At 38.0% G+C, this 23,239-nt stretch overlaps 1 protein-coding gene across 4 annotated transcripts in view; it reads left to right on the top strand.

Moving 5' to 3' along the window:
• Window positions 1-21,313, top strand: part of MON2 (MON2 homolog, regulator of endosome-to-Golgi trafficking) — a 56,379-nt gene extending 35,066 nt beyond the window's left edge. For 2 of the 4 annotated variants that reach the window (XM_083463247.1, XM_083463246.1), the window contains exons 21-35: window positions 2,153-2,263; window positions 3,200-3,375; window positions 4,462-4,624; window positions 5,721-6,014; window positions 6,789-6,987; window positions 7,559-8,187; window positions 11,778-11,921; window positions 12,412-12,429; window positions 12,724-12,852; window positions 13,968-14,158; window positions 16,546-16,606; window positions 16,979-17,102; window positions 17,473-17,680; window positions 19,071-19,153; window positions 19,967-21,313. In XM_083463247.1, coding sequence (XP_083319373.1) covers window positions 2,153-2,263; window positions 3,200-3,375; window positions 4,462-4,624; window positions 5,721-6,014; window positions 6,789-6,987; window positions 7,559-8,187; window positions 11,778-11,921; window positions 12,412-12,429; window positions 12,724-12,852; window positions 13,968-14,158; window positions 16,546-16,606; window positions 16,979-17,102; window positions 17,473-17,680; window positions 19,071-19,153; window positions 19,967-20,130 — 2,694 coding nt within the window. In that variant the 3' untranslated portion in view covers window positions 20,131-21,313. The remainder of the gene's footprint in view (window positions 1-2,152; window positions 2,264-3,199; window positions 3,376-4,461; window positions 4,625-5,720; window positions 6,015-6,788; window positions 6,988-7,558; window positions 8,188-11,777; window positions 11,922-12,411; window positions 12,430-12,723; window positions 12,853-13,967; window positions 14,159-16,545; window positions 16,607-16,978; window positions 17,103-17,472; window positions 17,681-19,070; window positions 19,154-19,966) is intronic. The other 2 variants (XM_083463249.1, XM_083463248.1) reach the window with 1 other exon arrangement.
• The last annotated feature ends 1,926 nt before the right edge of the window (window positions 21,314-23,239 follow it).

Below are 23,239 nucleotides of genomic sequence, written 5' to 3'. Positions count from 1 at the left end.
AGCAGGGGTGGCCAACTCTCAAGAGACTGCGATCTACTTTCAGAATTAAAAACTGGCAGTGCTCTACCCCCATTTTTTGATAGTTCAGCTTGTTGAGCTTTTTTAGGGAGGGGAAAAACCAGTTTTGAGGAGGTTAAAAAACCTTTAAAACCCCCCCCTCAGGAAGTCCCCCCAATAAAGGCAAGGGACAAAGGGGTCAAGTCACTCATAAAAAGATCGCTATGGATTAATAAAGCTCCGTCTTCCCTTCCAGAGATCAAACAACATTGGAGGGCGGGGCGGGGCAGGAGTCAGTTTAAGCGACGCTAAGGAAAGGGAGCTAGAGATCAACCACGATCTACCAAAACCTTGCAGGGATCTACCAGTAGATTGCAATCGACCTGTTGGACATTCCTGTTCTATAGGACTGACCAACACCTTTTCTTTTAAGTTTATTTGTGGAGCTTTCCTTTTTTTATTACAGATATCTCTGTAACTTGATAAGTGATAAGGGTGTTTTATAGAATGTTAGGTTTTATATTCTAATGGTTGAAAAAAATATAAATCCAAGATTATCTGACAGGTGGTGATTCTCCACAATGGGGTTTTTCAGCCCAAGGACTGCATTCTCATGTGGGGGTTGTTCTGGAGAACCACATACAGTCAAACCTCGGTTCCCAAACGGCTCCGTTTTTGAATGTTTCGGCTCCTGAACGCCAAAAACCCGGAAGTAAATGCTCTTGTTTTTGAATGTTTTTCGCAAGCCGAACACCTTATAGGCCCCCTTCCCTTTTTTTCTCCACTGACTTTGCCAACCACCCTTTGAATCCTCAGTTGTCGGACATTTCGAATGTCGAACAGTCTTCCAGAATGGATTACATTCGACAACCGAGGTTTAACTCTATGAATGGAGGGTGGGGCCAGAGGCAAAAGTGGGTGGAGCACAGGATGTGACTCTTACCTTTATACACTAGACTACATTCCAGCCCCACGAAAGTCAGATGTAGAGTGTATGCGTACACCCACATACACCTACACTCCTGCTGCTATCCAGGCAAGCAAGATTTATTTTCATAGCAATCAGTCAAGCAGAAGGAGGGCATGGAAATAGAACCAGGGAGAGATGTGGCCTGGGGTGAATGCATGGCCTAGGGGGGAGCCCAGGTGACCAGATAAAGAGACACGGAGTCCCACATTCCTGGGACACACCCACCCACCCCCTCCAGTCGTGGCTCTGTAGCAAGGAGAGAAATGTATGTATGGATTTGGGGAAATTTCTGCAGTATCTCTTTTTAACATGCAGTGTATATCTCTTTTTCACACAGGATTAGCAAATGAACTTTTTCACATTTTTAGGATTGATAGGCATCATAAAAGTGGTTTTGTTTTAGAGGCTTGACAAACAATAAGGCTTTTTCCCCTTGGAGAAATAGATCAGTCCTCAACATCTATTTTACAATATTACAGAACCATTCTAATCACACAGGGCACACTTTGGAAACACTGTATCTCTGTATTAAAACTGTTTATGGTGTAAAGCTCAGTGATGATATATTAAAGATTATTGCTCGTTGTCTTGGTTTCATATTTTTTTACTTCTTCCCTACTGCTTCCTCTCTCTTTTTATGCAGAAGGTAAGTTTTTCTTGCAAGTTTGTCTTCCTTATTTACTGTTTGACTTTGTGCTAATGAGTGAATCTTTTCATTTTGCTGTTTGATGGCAATAGATCATATTGTAAAACCTCATAAGGAAAAGATTGAGCTGCAAAGAGAGATTTTGATATACATAGAATGACTCATTTGCAGCTTAGGGCCAGCTTGCACAGTTGGTAAATCTGCAATCACATATATCATTAGAATTGGATAGAGAATTTATTAAGATACAAAACATCTAAACCTAGAATTAATTATTAGTCAAATAAGAAATATGTATCTTGTATTTCCTATTTTCAGAAGCCACATGAGATAAGAATTACAAAGCACCATGCATGCTGAAAGGGCCGCAGAAATTACTATTAATATAATAACACAGCAATTGTTGTATATATGTACCAGATCAGCTTATGGTTATCAGTATTTTAAAAGAATTCATAGATTGAAAACCTATTATTAATGTTGAATATTTATTAATGTGCATTCCGGCTTGAATAAAGAAAGCTATATTGTATATTTAGGTTTGCCAACATCCAAACTCACGGATGAGGGAATGGGGAGCAGAAGCTTTAACGTCTCTCATCAAGGCTGGGCTGACATTTAACCATGATCCTTCACTCTCTCAGAACCAGGTAAAATAATGCTCCAGGAAATAAAAAATCTTCTGGAAATTATGCTCCATAGCAAGCAGTCATCGTGTAATTTATATTAATTGTCAATAAGAATCAGAAGTTATTTTCCACAGTTCTGTGCATTGTTAGCTAGCTACGTAATGAATGTATAGCTGGAATGTCTGTGCTTCTGGAATTTCCCATCCTACATAGCTGACTTGTAGGAGTCAAGGCTGCTCTTCTAGCCAGTAGAAGTGGCTGCTTGTTGAGCTGAATAGCAGTGCTGTCCTATGTGTGGTGATTCAGACCTAAGGGGCTTACTCCTAAGTTAGTCAGTGTAGAACTGGAACCCCAGTATTTTGTTACAGTAGCTTCATACCTAGCTAGGTAGATACCAGAACAATATGTTGGCTCCCAACCTGGAGGTTGTAGGGTTGCTTCTGTTTCTGTTTCTTTGTTCTGCTCACTATTTTTTACAAGATTCAGCACTACAATAAACAGGAGGCTTTATTGCAGATTGGAGGTTGTGGGGTATTGGGGGAATCAGGTCGAGTAACGATGAGGCAATAACCCAGGCATCTTGTGTGGACTTTTCACTGTATATGAGTAAGCAGCAGGAGACACAGACAGCTGGTGGCTACTAGGCAATTATATTTTCCCACTCTTTTCTCCTCTCTTCTAACCCTTTTGGCACAGATCTGGCTGCAGCTACACTTCTAATGATGATATGCTAGAAAAGTAGCTGCTGGCCAGGATCTTTGAGTTGAGGCAGCCTAGGCTGGATTTAGGCTGGAATGTAGAATTTCAGTGTTTCACTTTCTTTCCCTCCGCAGCTGCCATTGGTGTCCAATAGGTCCCTGCCTCCCCACTGAGCTTGTCACTTCTGAGTATGATGCTGTTTAGCTTCAAGATGCTTTCGTAACTAAAGTTCAGTCTCTACTTCCCTTTTATTTCTAGAGACTTCAGTTGCTGCTTCTAAATCCACTGAAAGAACTGTCAAACATCAATCACCCTGATATTAGGCTCAAGCAACTGGAATGTGTGCTACAGATTTTGCAAAGCCAGGGTGACAGTCTGGGGCCTGGGTGGCCCTTGGTGCTTGGAGTCATGGGAGCAATCAGAAGTGATCAGGGGTGAGTTTCTTGAAGCCAAGATGCAAACATTTACTATTGCTAATCTTCATTGCTGCTTCTGTTTTTTAGGTCACTTTGTGGTGCTGCTCCATAGTCTTTTTTTATATATAATTATTGCACCAAATTATTGTGCAAAATATAGTAACCTCATTCCTAGGGTAACAGTAACAAGTTTTTTTGTGGCTCTAGCACATAACTAAAAAAATAAATATTCTGATGTCCTCTAAGCTTCATCTTTTTGCACCTAGTGTTTATATGAAAAGAAAAGCTGCTTATTTTCACCCAAACTTTATAACCTTTTAGCTAATATGCTCTAATGTATTTAGTGCATAAATGTATTTAAATGTATTTAGTGCATGCGGTTTGTTCTTGCTTCTGTAAAGTGAATGACCTATGCCACACATACAAGACATTGCATAATGGTCATATGAAAGTCGAAGAGAATGGTGGTATTACATGTGACAAGCCATCAATGTGTAGACTTGCCAGTTCCATACAACTTGGTGGTAAAAGGTAAAGGACCCCTGGACTGTTAAGTCCAATAAAAGACGACTATCCAGTGTGGTGCTCATCTTGCTTCAAGCCAAGTGAGCCAGCGTTTGTCCACAGACAGCTTTCCGGTCATGTGGCCAGCATGACTAAACCACTTCTGGAACAACGGAACACCGTGATGGAAGCCAGAGCACACAGAAATGCCGTTTACCTTCTCACTGCAACAGTATTTATCTACTTGCACTGGTGTGCTTTCAAACTGCTAGGTTAGCAGAAGCTGGGACAGAGCAACGCGCGCTCACCCCGTCATGGGGATTCGAACTGTTGACCTTCCGATCTGCAAACCCAAGAAGTTCAGTGGTTTAGACCACAGCGCCACCCACGTCCCATAATTTGGTGGAGGGGTTTGGCTTCCTTGAGCATGTTGAAAATGGACAGGTCTGTATAGTAAGCAGCTAAGCACAGAGAGTTTGACTGATGCAGAACTACCACGTATCTAGTTGAATGTATCAATTGGGCAATCATCTGTTTGGTAGTATGATATTTTATGACCATTTGATAAACCTAGAAATTTTTGTTTTGCTTTGTTAATAGAGAGTCTCTAATAAGGACTGCATTCCAGTGCCTACAGTTGGTTGTGACTGACTTCTTGCCAACAATGCCATGTACTTGCCTACAGATTGTTGTAGATGTTGCTGGAAGCTTTGGGCTTCACAATCAAGAACTCAACATTAGCTTAACATCAATTGGTCTCTTGGTGAGTGTTTAGTTTAACCCCTAGCTGTGAACTTTACTTTCTAATGTTTAGCATTATTTCGCATAATTTAACAGAGAGATTGACTTTTAACTAAATGTGCATAGGATTGCTCTGTAAGACTTGGACTGCATACACACCCCATACATTCCACCCCCCCCAAAGGAATCCTGGGAATTGTAGTTTACCCCTGTCAGAGCTACAACTCCTTAACAACTGGCAGCTCCCAGGTTTTTATGTTTCAGATATTGAGAAATACAATTCCTGATTCATTGATACAAAATAGAAGGAGTTGGTGTGCAAGTTCCAGAAAACATATTCTATGGTGTTGAGATTTTTGGAACTGATTGGACACAGCTTTCACAAGGGAGAGTTAAGTGTCAATTTCCATTGATTTTTGGTGTAATTTAAGCCACTTCTATTTTTTCTGGATTGTGCTTATTAGTTAGAGTCAGGCACCTGGTAGGAAAAGCTGAGTCCATTGAGATGAAAGATAAGTCTTTCTTTGGAAAACTAAAGTATTTCAAGTAACAGGTTCTGTCCTGTATAAATTAATTATGAGCACAACTGTTCTAAGACCTTCTTGCCAGAAATGAGTAAGAGGAGCATCAGCATGACATACTTTGAGTATTATTTTGTCCCAAATAAAATATGGTTTATCGTTAAGTGTGCAGCAGGATTGAAATTGTAGCCTGGTCTTTTATTTATTGCTTGTTCAGGATTATAATTCACAGGTCAACCAGAATATGTTCTTAGATGTAACCGCTTGCTGCTGGATTCATTCATTCATTTACACTTGTTCCTTTATTTTTTAAAAATGAAACCCAAAGCAGCATCAAAGAATTCAGACAACCTCGCTCTTTAAAGTAGTATTTAAAACCAGCTACCATAAAAACCCATTTAAAAGGGAACTCAACTTAGCACTCCAGCAACACTTCTCAAAACCTTCCTGCATAAAAATGTGAAAACTAGCCAGCAAAACTAGTACTAGCGTGGAGCTTGGCACAATTTTTAGGGTAATTAGTTCAACAGAATGGTTGCCACCCTTCTCTGTGCTCTGTAAACATAATTTATGAAGATGCATTCTTTGTTTTTGCAGTGGAACATTTCAGACTATTTCTTCCAAAGAGGTGAAATTATTGAAAAAGATCTGAACAAAGAGGAAGCATTGCTACAGAAGCAAGCAGAAGAAAAAGGAATAGCACTGAACCGTCCTTTTCACCCAGCACCACCATTTGACTGCCTTTGGCTATGTCTGTATGCCAAACTGGGGGAGCTCTGTGTAGATCCACGGCCTGCCGTGAGAAAGAGTGCTGGGCAGACCTTATTCTCTACAATTGGTGCTCATGGAACTTTACTTCAGCACTCAACGTGGCACACAGTTATTTGGAAGGTAGAATACAAAAACCATACATCTTAAAACAGTAATATCACAACTGTGTCTTATCCTAGTTGTATTTATGTGTGTTTGGTATTCTTGTTTTTCAGTTTCGATTATCTTGGCTACAATGTATAATTTACTGCAAGAGAAAATTGCCCTATTCTCTATTGGTCCTTAGTGTCCAATCCGTTTGTTTGACTTTCTATCAGCTTTTGCCAAGTAATTCAGTGGGCTTTAGCCTTTCCAGACATATAACCTACTTTAAAATGCAACATGGGCTTCTTAATAATTTGCCTTATAGATGCACAACTTCCTTCTCATGCATAATCTATTTTTCCTTTCTGTCTCTCTTATCTCAACATTCATGACATTCTGCTTCATGTGCATCTTAGCTAAGATGGAAGCTGTGCAGTTTTTGAAATATGTGCTTCCACATTTTCTACAAAGTCACTGATATTGGAACACACTTTTATGAACTCCCATTGCAGTCAGTGTCAGGCATGTTTCAGCAAATACTTTTTAAGAAAATGTAGTGGAGTGCTTGTCAGCGCAGACTATTTTAAGTGTGGTTGTGAACTTCCAGGTGAATATGGTGTTGAAATGTACTGATAATTCTGAGCAAACATCTATAGGCTAAAAATGTTGGTCAATTTAAGTAAACTGGAATGTTTAACGTACTTTGCCTGAGAAAGAAAATAACTTGCCCACATTTTTGTTTATTATTTTGTAAGCTTCAGTTTCAAGGCACAGCTAGACTATTAAGTTCTGGAATGCTTCATTTTATAGGTTCTGTTTCATTTGCTGGATCGAGTGAGAGAGTCGTCTACAACTGCTGATAAAGAGAAGATTGAGTCTGGTGGTGGCAATATCCTCATTCACCATTCAAGAGATACAGCAGAGAAACAGTGGGCTGAAACATGGGTGTTAACGTTGGCTGGAGTAGCTAGAATATTTAACACAAGGAGATACCTGCTACAGTCATTAGGTATAATGTCTTCTTTGCTTGTTTATGGCCAGTGAATATTTTTTACTTGGTCAGGGGAAGATCCCACAGTTATAGGCTGATTTATTTTATTTATTAAGATTTGTATCCCACCATTCATAAAATAATCTCAGAACAGGTCACAACACACCCTCTGTTGCCTGGCCTTATCTGGCCTCCTCTAGAGGGTGGGGTACTCTAGTCCTGACTTTTTATAAATACAAATGCATTTTTAGCTTTTACTCTGTTTTAGTTTTTTCAAATGTGCTATTTTTGTAAATCACTTTGAGTTACATTTTGTAAAAAAAAAAGAAAAGCAACTAATAAGTGTAAATAATATACTACGCATTCTGTAACCACAGATCTTTGGCAGGCATAAATGCTGCCTTGTAACAGTGTGTTCTTGGTTATATAGCACACCTATCCTCTGATTTCTCCTGCTGAGCTTTTTTCTTACGATGTATCGTCATTATTATGCCACTTACTAAAAGTCACTTTTAAAAAGGAGAAAAGGGGGGGGGGGAGCATGATAATGAAATGGACCGCTTTCTGAAACTTCTTTTTTCCCCAACAGGAGATTTTTCTCAAGCTTGGGATGTCCTTCTTGATCACATCCAGTCAGCTGCACTCAGCAAAAACAACGAAGTTTCTCTGGCTGCTTTGAAAAGCTTTCAGGAAATCTTACAAATTGTGTCCCCTGTTAGAGAAACTGAAAAACCTGACACACCACCTGCTATTAATATGCCTGTGCCTGTCCTCATAGGAACAGTGACTGCCACTGGCCTTGGAAGATCTTTTATGAGAACTGATTCTATAGGAGAAAGGATTGGAAGGTATAACGTTGCAGAACCTCCTGTAATAACAGATGAAATTGAAGACTTGAATCTTTGGTGGGCTGCCTGGAACAGCTGGTTTAGGATTGGCTCAGAAAGCACAAAGCCTCCAGTTTCTTGCGATAAAATGACTTTTATCCCCAGCCAGCCTTTTCTAACAGCTTTAATACAGATATTCCCAGCCCTTTACCAGCACATCAAAACAGGTTTCAGTATGGATGATCTCCAAAAATTGGGTGTTATTCTACATGGTGCAGTTTCTGTTCCAATCAGTTCAGATGCATCCCCTTTCATCCTACCATCATACACGGAGGCAGTTCTAACAAGTTTGCAAGAAGCGGTTCTAACAGCTTTAGATGTCTTACAAAAGGTAATAGTTTTTAAATTCTTTCTGAAAGGCAGACACTCAACTTCATATTGCCCATCTATAATGCGAATAGGTTAAATATTGGTAGATATAATTGGCGATGGTAATAGTTTTATAAGGTACTTTTGCTCCTTGAGAGCCTCTTCCAGGCCTGTCTTTTCTGCTTGCTGCAGGTTTCTTCCTGTTCAAACGTGACTTCAGCAGATTACATTTGCAGCTAGGTCATCTTCATAAAGTTGTTGAATCAGACGTTCATACAGAATTGCAGTGAACCAAGAATAATTGTGTATGATATTTTAAAGAAAATGCCAAAGTTGATTATGTGAGAGGCACAGGTGGCTTATGGGTTAAGAATCAGCAGCTGATACTTTCAGCCATAAGCTTTAAGGCTCCCTTTACACAGAGAATCCCTTGGAAGCCAAGACAGAGCCACCAGCAGCCTTTTGATAAAGAATTAGCCATACTCATATGAAGAAGGAAGGAGTGTCATGCTAAACGCAGCAACCATTCTGCAGCCTCACTGTGGTGCCACTTATTCCACTTGATGTGCATAGAATACATCGTATTTATGTTTGCATTGCACTGTGAGGGGGTTGGAAAGTTATTTCAAGTAATAAATATAGAGGACACAGAGACAAAGAAGAATGCCTACTTATAGGAATAAGCTCACAGTAATAAATATCATGGGGGGACGCAGGTGGCGCTGTGGGTTAAACCACAGAGCCTAGGACTTGCTGATCAGAAGGCTGGTGGTTCGAATCCCCACGACAGAGTGGGCTCCCCTTGCTTGGTCCCTGCTCCTGCCAACCTAGCAGTTCGAAAGCACGTCAAAGTGCAAGTAGATAAATAGGTACCACGCCGGCGGGAAGGTAAACAGCATTTCCGTGCGCTGCTCTGGTTCTCCAGAAGCGGCTTAGTCATGCTGGCCACATGACCCAGAAGCTGTACGTCGGCTCCCTCGGCCAATAAAGTAAGATGAGCACTGCAACCCCAGAGTCGGCCACGACTGGACCTAATGGTCAGGGGTCCCTTTACCATTACCTTTAATAAATATCATGAGCTGGTTGGTAATATTGAGGAGAAAGCAGTGCACTGAGAAACAGGAGAAGCGAGTTTCCATCACTGCTGAACCAGTTATGTTGCTGTGCAATGTGAACATTTTGAGACGCCCAGGGTGAAAAAAGATGGCAACCCCTCATAGGAATAGTTTATTTCCCACTGGTCACACACTACTATAAGTCTTACTTGTAGACTACATAACACTGTGAGAAACATACTTTATAAGTATTGAATTGGTGTCTAACCTGTGGAAAAGGGAGACGTTGGAGTGTGTGTGAATCCACTTCTTTTGATGACATCATGTTATGCCATTGTCAAGGACAGTGAAGATCTAACAAAGCATAGGATTCAGACTAAGCTCTGCTCTGCACCTGCAACACCCTGAAATCCACTTCTTTTTGTCACATGCACTGGCATTGTGTACCACCATCACAACCATAACATTACATAAGATTGTATTTTATGCAGAGTGGAATTTTAGTTGAGTTCCCATCTGTTTAGTGTAATTTAAGGATAAGATTGTACTGAGAGTTCTTATTTGATCTTACTTTTAAATGTTCTATTGTGGAATAAATGCAGAGCACAGGGTGGACAACAACGATTTTTTTAAAAAGTAATAATAAAAAATTGGATTTTTAAAAATTTAAATCTGATTATTATTTTTTATTTAAATCAGATTTTTAAAATAAAATACCTTGGGAGGAAAAATATTTCTAAGGATAGTTTTCTGTTTAACTTACATTATAGTCCAAAGGCTAGTCATTAGGAAATAAGGATTTGTATTAAGCTTTTCATGTGTTCCAAAACTCAATCTAATTTTTTAAAAAAACAAAACCAAACCGTTTAAGCATATCAGTAAGCAAACATGGATACATATGCTATAATGTTATTGTTTTAGTTAAATAAATTGTTTAAATTTTTATTAAGGAAATCATTATTTTTCTCCTTCCAATAAAGTACAGCAGAAAAGTTGTCCAAATATAAACAGTTAACTTATTGAACCTCACGATAATTTCATAATTATCTGTCTATGTATTTCTAATAGTATAACCAAATCAGTAATTTTTGATATAACTGTAAAAACTACTCTGAAAATTTATTATTCCAAAAATGAAACCTTCATCTGGTTGTAGATATTAAAATTACACCAGCAAGAATGAGTCTTTCTGCAAAAAACATGATTTAAATCAAGTCTTACTGACTAGTGATTTACATCAAGTCTTACTGACTTGTGATTTAAATCAAATCCACCCTGGCAGAGCAGTTACTAAGTTAACCCCAGCAATTGATGCGTATTTTCTGTTATAATATTACAGAACGCCCCTTCTGAACGCTGTTGTCACAGTTCCACAGACTGGAATGCATCCAATGTATGTTTTGTGTGTGCTAGTTAGTAGTTTGTTGACCCTTTCTTCATGCTTCGGAAACTAAATGCCCACAGCGTCTCAGACTCTTGTAACACATGCTTTCAAATTGTTGACAGTGTGTATGTGTGTTGTGGCAGGGAAGAGAGATACTTCGTAACCAAAATCAAACTTAATCATCGTCTCAACAAACAAGAGGTTGGGCTTGATGGGCTTTAAGGCCCTTCCATTTCTATCATTCCATACAATATATGGCCGGAACCCTCTTGTTTGTGTGTTTATGCCATATACAGTGGTGCCTCGGGTTACATACGCTTCAGGTTATAGACTCCGCTAACACAGAAATAGTACCTTGGGTTAAGAACTTTGCTTCAGGATGAGAACAGAAATTGTGCAGCGGCGGCGCAACAGCAGCAGGAGGCCCCATTAGCTAAAGTGGTGCTTCAGGTTAAGAACAGTTTCAGGTTAAGAACAGACCTCCAAAATGAATTAAGTTCTTAACCCAAGGTACCACTGTACTGTTGATAAGAATACAGTGGTACCTTGGGTTACATACGCTTCAGGTTACAGTCTCCGCTAACCCAGAAATAGTGCGTTAGGATGAGAACAGAAATTGTGCTCTGGCGGCGCAGCAGCAGAAGGAGGCCCCATTAGCTAAAGTTGTGCTTCAGGTTAAGAACAGTTTCAGGTTAAGTACGGACCTGCGGGACGAATTAAGTACTTAACCTGAGATACCGCTGTATAAGAAGAGGTCTGCTGGATCAGACCAAAGTCCCACTATCTAGCCTAGCATCCTATTCTCCCAGTAGACAAGCAGATGCCTCTGGGAAGTTTGCAAGCAGCAGAACTCTCCCCACTTGTGAGTCCCAGGAATCGGTATTCAGACAAATACTGCCTCTGACGGTGGAGTTAGGACATAGCAATTCTGGCTATTAGCCATTGATACACTTCTCCATGAATCTGATTCTTTTAAAGCCATCCAAGTTTGTCATTCTAACTACATCTTGTGATAGCGAATTCCATAGTTCAACCAGGTGCTTTGTGAGGGAGGTAATTTCTTTTATCTGCCCTGAATCTTTTAAAACGGAGCTTTATTGAATGGGCCTGAGCTGCATTATTGCATGCTTTATGTTTCTAGAAATATTAATGCTTTCGTTTTGCTTCTTATAGGCCATATGTGTGGGTTCAGAAAGCATGCAAATAATGTATCCTGCTATCTTTGATCAGTTGCTGGCATTTGTTGAATTTTCCTGTAAACCACCTCAATATGGACAGCTAGAAACAAAGCACATTGCAAATGCAAAATACAATCAGGTGAGGTGTGTTGAATTTTAGCAGTTCTGTTTTTGAGGTCACTGGCTTCCAGATATGATCAGCTTTGCATGAGTGATTTAAATGCCATCATTTTCCTGCATTTGGACATTTGTGTTATCAACTAATTTAATAAATGTTTGCTGGTTTTTCATTTCAAGTTCTTTCCTTTTTTTCTTGTTACCTTTCCATTTTGAGATTGCATTCTATTAGAAAAGAAAACTATACATTTGTAGTGAAAACTAGCAAAATATATCTATATTAGCCTAACAAAGTTGCTTTAATCAACCTGCACTCAGTTTTGCATTCTAAATTTTCCTGTTAGGCTCTCTTTTCATTCTTCTGTTTTTTGATACCATTGCTTTGAATGCATTTACAATACTAATCATACTCAACAGAAGAATGAGTCATCAGAATTTTAATAGATACTGTGTGTATGTGTATTAATTTTCCCTTATTCTGTTTATCATGCAACACAATGGAATCACAATAGATACAACTGTTTGCACCGGTGAGTTCAAATTCTTTAAAGATTGTGCTTAGTCTTCTTGCTGCATAAATTGCAACATTTCACTTGCTTAAAAAATACTTTTAAATTTCAATTGTGCACCCCTATTCTCAATTCTGTATGTGTGAGGGCTTGGAAGATTTCTTTTTGTAAGTTTTTCATGGATCAAATAATTTTCCTTGTGGAATTTTCAAAATTTTTTGCATGGCATCAAAATAGGTCCATTGCAGGATTTGTTTTTTTTTTAAATAGTCTTGTTTCTCTACATGCACTGATGTCCCAATCTTACTTTTCTAGGCAGAGTGGGTAGCATTGAATTATGTTCCATTTGCTGAGAGGTCTTTAGAAGTTGTGGTAGACCTGTACCAAAAGACAGCTTGTCACAAAGCTGTTGTAAATGAGAGAGTTCTTCAAAATATTATCAAGGTAAATATTCATATATAAATTTTAAGATAATTATAGTTCTTCTGCTCTGAGGTTAGCTTGTGGAATGGCTCTGGAGCACTAAGAGTGATTCTGTTTTGATTTTAGCAATAACCATTTTGTGCTACAATAATTACTGTCCATAAATATGTTCTGCAGAAATTTGGGTCAACTTTGACAGCTACCCATATAGTTGGTGCTTGGATCTTTGGTTTAGTCCCTTGCACACTGGAAAACAATGCCACTGTTGGAGACTAGACTATGGTGATCGGAAGCAAGAGGACTAAGGTGTCCTTGTACTAATGTAATTGAATAAAATCTGCAGTTGGCTGGCATGTAATGACTAACCTCTATTACATTTAGAAACACATTGCTGGGTTTGTGTGACATTTGTTTTCTTCATGATTCTGTGTATATTCACACACATACGGTTATACATATATAAATAACGATGATAACCGTGGATTTCCTGCTGGCATCGTCACGTTGGGCTCTTGTTGCACCAGGAGCATGAAAGCAGGAGAAGAAACTCTTGGGGATTAGATGGCTCCCAATCAGTTTTTGCTCCTGCCTAATGACAAAGCAGTCATGGCACACACAAACTGAGGGAAAGGAATTGGCTGTGACTTCTTGATATATGTGCATTTCAAACATTACCATTTTTAGTAGGAATGCACAGTGAAAATTTTTTACCCCAAGAATAGTATTTGAAATTTCCACATGTGCAAACCAAATGAAATGTGGATTAGCATTTATATTCATTTGGGTTTCTATCAAACGTAAGACTGGAGTATTTGGAACTAGACAGTAAAAAGCATTCTAGTATTATAAAATTCCTAAAATTTGTCTATTTCCAATATTATTGTTCACTGTCATGACACTCCCGTCTTCCCTTCCGGTCCTGTAATGTTTGCATGGGGAAACCTAAGTGGCCACTTTTGCTTTTTTTTCTTTCTGTCCTCCTTGCCTGCAGGCACAATCTTTCTCTATTTCTGTATTTGATCTGTACTTTAAGTGAGCTTCTTTCTTTGTGTTACAAGTACAAAAAATAATAAAGTGCACATTTCTTTCTTGTACACCTTACTGTTTGATTTACGTAAGTATACTTATTTTTGCAGACACTGAGAATGCCACTTAGTTTGAAGTATGCTTGTCCTTCAGAAAGCACTTGGAAGCTGGCAGTTTCTTCTCTCCTGAAAGTTCTTTCCATTGGCCTACCAGTTGCAAGGCAGCATGCTTCCTCTGGGAAATTTGACAGCATGTGGCCAGAGTTAGCCAACACTTTTGAAAACTTTTTATTTACTAAAAGGTAAAGTGCAACTTCTTGTTTGTGTGGGATTAAAGATAGAGTGAAGAAACTTGAAATAGAACACATCTGATTTTATTATTTATGAAATTGGCTCTTAAACACCTCTGTCTTAGAACACTTGATTCTTCCTCAAACTTTGGAATGGTTCCATGACTAGGAAAGCGCTAAGTAGACATAGGTGCAAATTATATGAGAATTAACACCATTATGTAATTTCCTAAATTATATTACCTTATGAAAACTTTGAGGCTCATTGTTTTTTCCCCATTCTGTGTCACTAAAGCAGAGCTTTCCAAACTTTGTGCCGCGACACATTAGTGTGCCGGCGTGTCGTGCAAACGCTCCCTGCTCTCCTCCTGGGGCTGGAAAGGGATTAGTTTAACCTCTGATTTGATAGTAAAACTGAATTACTGTGTCATGAAATTAGGCATGTCTAAAAAGTGTGTCACCAACATGAAAAGTTTGGAAAGCTCTGCACTAAAGGTTCTCAAAAACTAGATGGGCATGTGTGCTACAAAACTTCGTGGTCGGTCTTTAGCTGGTGAATATAGGCTGAACTGGTCCAACAAATAAGGATGAAATAGCAGTACTGTACCAATAAGTGAAACCTAATCTTGAGTGTTTCTAAAGTTTTTGGCTCTGACACTATAGTGAACATTCGTGCCCAAGAAGTCTGACTTTTAAGCCTTGTTGAGTCACAATTTCTTAAAACTCCCCATGCAGTGGGAAAGATGTGATCATGAGGATCCATGACTTCTGCCAATCCCTAACAAGCTTCTGTACTGAACAATAACACCAGTAAAACTGCAGTCCAAACATACATTAAATAGTGTATGTTCACAGTGAGACTTACTGAGTAAACATTCATAGCATTGCTCTGTAAATTGCAGTAGGCAACCGCATATTTCATAATACTGGCTGAATTTGTGCAAGCTTACACATAATTGGAAATAGTATTTTTTTAGTATAGGAAGCATTAAGCAACTGTAATAGGCATTCTATATAGTGCTATATTTTAAGTTGTGCACAAATTAAGATGACACATACAGCTTCTTCCTTTGAAAGACTTTTCTGCACAGTTTCTTAAATTTTGGGATTAACATTTCAAATTGAGTTTGATCTTACCAGAATTAGTGTTTTTACAAAGTTTACAGTCACTGGGTTGCATCCAATGGTGTTGCTCAGCTGATGGTTAGACTACTGTCAGCAGAAAAGGAAGGAAAACAGTTTTCAGCTACTCCTCTTCCCCCCTCTTCAGTCTCCAGCCCTCTTTCTGCTTCCAAACTGGCTCCAGAGGGTCACCCAGCTATCAGTAATAATTGGGGTGGAGTGGAGGTCTGCAGTGCAGAGAGAAGGAACTGCTAAGAATTATTTCTTCCTCTATTTTGCTGACAGAAGCCTGTCAGCTTAGTATCACCATTACATATTATTATTATTATTATTATTATTATTATTATCCCACTATTTTTATATCAATATCCCACTGCTCATTTTCTGTTTCGCAGAAAATGAATTTAAATATTTAACTATGGCCAGCACAGTGTTTATGCAGTAGAAACATAACATAATGTTTGGGAGATGGTCTTGCCTTCTGTCTCTGCAGGCGCACGCAGTAGTTTAATTAGCCCTTTCAATATACCAGATAGTTTGCAATAGTTACCTAAATTGTGATAAAGGAAAATTCTGTGCTTGTCAAATTCTGTACTTGACATTTTAAAAAACAGTGAGAGGCTCTCTGAAAAGTCAGAATAATTATTCCTTGTTTTGAGATGCAAAAAGACATAATAGCATTCAACAGTGTTGTGTTCTGCCGTGTGTCTTTGTCTCACTTGAAAGCTGAAAAGATAGGGATGTATTATTTCATTTATAGTAAGTGCAAGAATAATCTGCCTTCAACTGTCCAGTTTAATATACTAAGTCGATTAAGCATGAAATGAAACAGGGAGGTATAAAAAGAAAGTGTCTGCAGTAAATGTCTTTTTGACTGTGTGGTTCACTGCATGATCCACTCTTTCAAATCCTGGTGCTGTGTGGCTTACTGGATATGAGTATCAGCCTCAGTTCCCCATTTGCAAAATAAGAAAATTAAATACAATTTGCAAGTTGAAATATATAAGGATTGTAAACTATTTAAATATACTCAAGTTGCTCATAAAGGATTTGCCCACTAGGATATTTATTATGGTCAAGGGTCTGAAAAGCTTCGTCCCATGGTTCCTCATATAATACTGTGAATTTCATATATTAATTGTTTCTTGTGAAGCATCTTAAAATGATTTCACAACACAATAAGACTTATAAAGCAATTGTGCGCGCGCACACACACACAAACAAACAAATTGGTCTCTCAATCCCATATGTTAAGGCTATTTTTCATTTCCTTTCAGTTCCCCTCCAGATAATCTTTCTATTCAAGAGTTTCAGAGAAATGAAAGCATTGATGTTGAGGTGAGTGCATATTTCCTGTCAAGTGACTCAAAATATTTGCCAGCAAGATGTTTAATTAATCGAAACTAGATTACATAATTTAGTTAATATACCAGGAACCTATTCAAGTAAGGATTAATGCACCTTTTGGTTCACATTCAAGGTTCTGTCGATAGTGCAGGGAGGGTGTAAGAGCCCAAAGCTTGGTCCTGTGCTTCACCCTAGACATGGGCCATGTGTGTACAGATCTCATGCTAAAAAGGCAGGGGTTCTTTATACTCGTGTTTGTTGACATTATTTATTTCTGCAACGGTTTCCAAATCTCCTGGGTATTAATGAACTTCTGGTGAATGACTTTTCAACATAACATTTATATGTTCTCATCTGTTATAGGTGGTGCAGCTCATCAGCACAGAGATACTGCCTTATGCTAACTTTATTCCCAAGGAATTTGTTGGTCAAATTATGACTATGCTCAATAAAGGCTCAATACATTCGCAGTCATCTTCATTTACAGGTATGTTAACCAAACAATAAAGTCGTATAAGGAGACACATGGAAGGATTCCTTATACAGTAAACATTTGGACTGAAAATATTAAATATCATGTGCACTAGGTGAATAATTAGGCACAGATAACACCCTTTAGATTAGTGTTGTTTTATTCTTTAGCACAGCCGAACAGTGCACAAGAGACTTGTTTTTAAACGTGATTAAAGTTTATTTGTACTTTTAATGTATGTATTTATATATATGTTATCTCAGATACAATTTGCTTTTGTGATCGTTATCCTTTCCCATATGCTCTGCTAGTCCAACAATTCATTTAAAATAATATATTTCAGTAAGTACATTTAAATAGTTTTTTGTTTGTTTGTTTTTGGCAGAAGCCGAAATAGATATCCGTATGAGAGAGGAATTTTCAAAGATGTGTTTTGAAACATTGCTTCAGTTTTCATTCAGTAATAAAGTGACAACTCCTCAAGAAGGCTACATTTCACGAATGGCACTTTCAGTTCTCTTAAAACGATCACAAGATGTGCTGTATCGCTACATAGAAGATGAAAGGCTAAGTGGCAAGTGCCCCCTTCCACGGTATGTACTGTGTTGTTGTTGTTGTTGTTGTTTTGTGTGTGTGTGTGTGTGTGTTTAAGGGAGCTGCTTATTTCTGCTTACTAAGGTTTGTATGTTGCTGTCCTCCTTAAGGCCTTTTTGTGTTGGGGTTCTCATGTGCCTTTCCCGGTATCTAAAAGAATGTTGTTACAAAAGCATTGGTAGCTGAAAGGCTTGTATATATGTATATCTTGGTCACCTGAAAATAATAGTAGCTATGTCTTCTAGTTTACTACATATAATGACCATAACAAAAATATAATAGAATCTTAGTTGATTTGGTAGATACTGATGATCAGTTAAATCTTTTTGATTAATCACCGTGAATTTGGCCACAGCAACTCTTTAAGAAGCATTCAAAAACGGAGCATGAATTTTATGTAGTTTAGGGGTAGGGAACCTTTTCAGCCTAGTGTTCCAATTGTTTATCTCCCCCTACACCCATGGGCCATATTTGGCAAGTGGGTGATATCACTCCCACCTGTCAAAATTCACCAGTTTGGGAGATAGTGACCAAGCATGACTGAACTCCCTGCTCATCAGCTAAGATTTGATCTTCTGTTTGAATGGCCCAATGCCCTTCCATGCCCCAATGGCAGTGTTGTTGAGGTACAGCTTCCACCATCCCTGGCCATTGGCCATGCTTTGCCAGGGCTGATGGGAGTTGTTCAGCAACATCTGGGAGGGACAAAGGTTCCCAATACCTGCCCTAATGGAAGCTGCTTTTGAAATATCCCTTAATTTCCAAATGACATGTTTGGGTATTGCTCACTGCAAAATTATTTGTATCCCTGCCATAGTATTTTTAAATTCCTAAAAATGATGTATACGAGAAACAAGTGGAAACTGCAAAACAGTTGCAATGTGGGGTGTTCCTTCAAGCTATCTAGTGATGCCTTCTAGGTTATTCCCTCAGTTCAGTTCCTGTTTTGCTTTGTTTTGTTTTGACCAGCAGACACTCGGCATTCTGTAGCTGCTGATAATACTCAGAGCTTTTTTTTTTTTTTTTTTGCAAGGGGTGCCACCTTAGTCCCCGCCCCCCAATTGCTTGTACTCCTGCAAACTTCAGTTCCCCTGAACATTTGATATCTGCTCCTTATTCTTCACGGGATCCATCTTGGTTGGAATCCTGTCAACATTCACTTGATGACGTCTCTATTGATATTTATAATGCTCTCGTATTTCATTCTGAAAATGAAACTAGATATAATCCATCCTAAATTGAGATGTCACGGTGAAAAGATAATAGTTTTTAAAGTTCAGTTTTGGATTTTGTTAGAAATCATTGCAGAAATTTATTTTGCATAAACTCAAGTTAATCAAATTTTCCTCGAACTTAAATTCACTTCTGATTTTGTTTTTCCTTTTATAGGCAACAAGTCACAGAAATAATATTTGTTTTAAAAGCTGTCAGTACCCTCATAGATTCTCTTAAAAAAACTCAACCAGAAAATGGTAAGTAAAATAAAAACCGTGTGTATAAATTACTTATCTTCATACGTTTCTGTGAGATGACCCCTTATAGTACTATACCATAGTCGGCAACTATGTGGGCCTCTGGGTGCCCAGGCACCCACAAATTTTAAATAAAGGGGCCCAGCTACCTTAAAAGCAGCACGCCCCAGGCACTCACTGTCATGGGGCAAGGCAGGCACACCTCTACTATAGAGTTTACTTATTGAATAGTCTTAAATAATACTATGCATAATTCTTTATGTTGACTCATAGTTAGATTTGCCTGTTCATTAGATTTGCCTGTACATTTTCTAACAAATGTATCTCTAAGCAAGTTCTAATTTTTACAGCTCTTGGATACCACAGTAAAATTATGGGTCTAGGGATGTAATTAGTCAATTCAATCTGGTTGTTTTAGCCTTCTGGAGTCCACAATCAAGTATGAACTGGCTAATGTTTCAAACTGTGCGAGCTTGTTTCATAGGAAGTGTACACAGATTCTATCATTCAGCTATCAACATAAGGTTACAATCCTAGGCCTACTATTGAATAAACGGCAATTTAGCAAAGGAATTAAGACACTGAGAAAACATATGTATTTATTGAATCTAAGCTGCAGTGGTCTTTGGCTAAACATACTGTTTTTCCTGTTACGTGTATTAACTGGGCAGGTATGAGAGGGCATCTGCATTTACCTTTTTGTTATTCTGTGGGTGATGTGTATCGTTCTCTTTATCTCAGAGTTGGGGACAAGGTGGAAAAATACTTTTTAAAGAATACACTATAAAATTACTTATTTTTATTTTTTTACAGTTGATGCTAACACATGGGCACAGGTTATTGCTTTGTATCCAACTTTAGTAGAATGTATCACCTGCTCATCTTCAGAGGTCTGTTCTGCTCTCAAAGAAGCTTTAGTTCCCTTTAAGGACTTTATGCACCCACCAGCATCCAAGGTACAGAATGGAGAGTCCTGACCAAATTTTTGCTTTTCAAGAAAAATGCATCCATCAAACGAATGTTTGTTCTAATGTGAGACATCTTTGATGAAATCTCATGAGCAGTACTTGGCAAGCAGTGTTGACCGCCTTTAAACTGTACTAACCAGAATTCTGTGATTCATATCACTTCAAGCTTGCATCTCAAAAGTTTCTGGGTGAATAGCAATGCAAGCCTTTGACTCACTGACTGGAATCCATTTTAAAGTACAGTACTTGCTACAGTAACTTGAAGTGGTGATTGAAAAGTGGGCTTATGTACAGCTTGTTGTGTATGTGTTAATGATGTAATTAAGAAAAAAAAGAAACCTAATTCATTTGGATTTATTAGGCAGGTGTTTTGCACCGTTTTTTCAAGTACAAAATTGTACTAAAATTTTATGCAAGAAGGTACTGTAACATTCCACGTTATCTGTAACCAGCCTTTGTAAACAAAGGGAAATGTATTTGTGTGTATAATAAATCGTACAGTTCTGTAAAAAAAAAGTTGCATTTATTGTTTAAATTCTTTTTTAAACATCAATAATGTTAAAAGCTTGAAAATGTATTTATTATGAATACTAAGTTGTATGCTTGCATTTTTACTTAATATTTGCCTTCTTTGTTGGCAGATATGTTCATTCATATCTGATCATGCAGATGATTTTTTCCTTTTCTCTTTTGGCATATTTGAATGTATCTTATCTGTGGCCAATGAATAACAATTCTGCTAACGGGACGTATGAATAAAGATAGTGGCAAAAATCTGTGAGCTGCCATGTTGAAATAAATGAATCTGCATAAGCAGAAAATTGCTGTGTAGCACTCAAAACACTACCATACCTCATTTCACTAAATAATTGTTTTACTGTCAGCCCTTTTTTGTAGCTCTGCTTTTTTAAAAACCCTTTTAGTTGAAATGTATATTTTTTCGGTTTCGCCCCAAACAGCATTGGTCACTATTGTTGAATTATGACTAAAGCAAAATGATTTTAAGTATCAGCAATATTTTACTTGTATTTCTTGTCATTGTTTCAATAATTTTAAGTGCTTTGTTTTGTAACGTCTTTTCAACCTGAAGAATAACTGTTCTACTCTTTGAGTATAATATGTGTGTGATACAAACCGAGAAGTGTATTTTTGAAGATAGTTTAGAGATATAGTAAACTGTCATGAAGTAAAATTGTTTGTTTCCCTTTACTATGAAGTGCCATGGAATGGGTATTTCCTGTAAAACCTCTTCATTGTTGCAAAGAAATCTTATCCCTAGGCCACACCACTTAAATTTTAGTCAGATCCTAATCTTGATAATACTGGAATATGTTGGATAGAAAATTTTCTTCTATTGCCCATTCTCTGCTGTGAGAACCTCAGCAAAATAATAAGTTACTATGGAGGTGACACACTTTACAAGCATGTCTTGTCACCTGCCACATAAACAGTGTCACAGATAAGGCACATGCCATCAACTACTATAATGGAGCCCTTTCTGTGCTTTTACCTCAGAAGCCTCCATGGTGACTGTTCACACCTTTTGTCATGGAACAGCCAAAAAGCATACTTGTATGGATTTAAAAAGTTTCAATTTTTATTTCAGTAAGGTTGCATTAAATTGTTTAGAGAGAGAGAGAGTTCTGAATGTAGTACAAATGAACATGGTAAAGTCTGCACTTACAAGCCCAAACATATTTAGCTGAATCCTATCCTATCCACCATTTGTGCTTACTTTCAATTACCGGTATGTGTGCCCAGGATTGCAGCCATTGAGTTAAAGTTTGATACCCTCTGAGAAGAAAGATATGCCAAGCCCTGTTTCCTTTTGAAGTCATATTGACTGTTACAGTGGATCGTGTGCTGTATATACTGCAAGCTTGATACAAACATTGGGGAAGAGACATTGTTCCTACTACCTCCAGAACATGCCATCTTGTATTTCACCAGAATCCCAATGAGCTCATGCCATAAGCTCTGCAATGTGCTCTCAAATTATGATTCTTATTTGCCAGCCAGATAGCTTGACATTTTCTTTCTGTGTTGTAGAACAATAATAGTCTTTCTGATGCTTACCTGCTCCAGGAAGCAATATGAGCCAATGATTTGAATTAATGCTATCTTGATTTAGTTGTAAATTAACTTTTTTATCGTTTTCAACCAGTTTGTATGTTCTTTTGTTTAGAAAATAGCAGGCATAAATAGAAAATTTGATTTGAATTGGTTATTACAATTGGTATTTTCTCTTATTTTCTCATAGTAATGTAAGGCTAAAACTCTCTACATACTTACATGGGTAAGTCCCCCATATAGTGTACAGATATGTTTAAGATTGATTTAAGTTTACCACACAATCTGGCCTGAATTTATGATGATTAATCTAAATGTGTGAAAAGGTACATTATATGTTGGTCTTTAGAATGTTTAGCAGAGCAATCTGTCAGATGTGAGGGAGAAATCAAGGTAGAGGGAAGTGTCAGTTCATGCATCCTTGGAGGAATGAATTTCCTGCTTTTTAATTTGGCCACTTAAGGCTGCTTTTGTAATAATTTCCCCCTCCCATTGGTAGTTTTCCCCCAGCTCTACTTCCTGTTCAAAACAGGAAAGCTTTGGATTCTGTGGATCCATAGCCTCTTACCATATCAGTAAACCTTGTAAATAATCTGTATACTCCTTGTATAGATCTTGTTTTTATCATTTATGCGCTTTGAGTATAAGTTCACTTTTCTGCCTGTAACTTTAAAGACAGCTACTGAAGCATGCATGGACAGCACAAAATATAGTAAAACAACTTTTGGATCTTGGTGCTAGCTGCTAATGTGTTCAAGTTTTTAGCTTCAAAGCCTTACTTCAGTTTTTGGTGGAAACACATAGTGCCACATGGGCTAGTGTTAAGCTCTTCTGGGGAGGCTTTCTGTTACAGCAGCAAGCATGGTTGTTCCCGCTATATTGTTGTAGGTGCCTGCTAAAAACTTTATTTCAGCAAGTCTAGCCAAGTCTTTGCTTTTTTTTTTTTTTTTGCATATCATGTGCACTGCTTCAAGTTTTGATTAACTGGCCTCTTATCTGTATTAATGGTGGTAGTAATGAGGTGGTAAGATCACCTTTTTGTGATTTC

The sequence above is a fragment of the Podarcis liolepis genome (assembly GCF_965112155.1).
Source record: "Podarcis liolepis genome assembly, chromosome: 10".
Taxonomy (NCBI): domain Eukaryota; kingdom Metazoa; phylum Chordata; class Lepidosauria; order Squamata; family Lacertidae; genus Podarcis; species Podarcis liolepis.
Note: the sequence above shows the minus strand (reverse complement) of the source record. Positions and strands in the feature narration are given on the sequence as shown.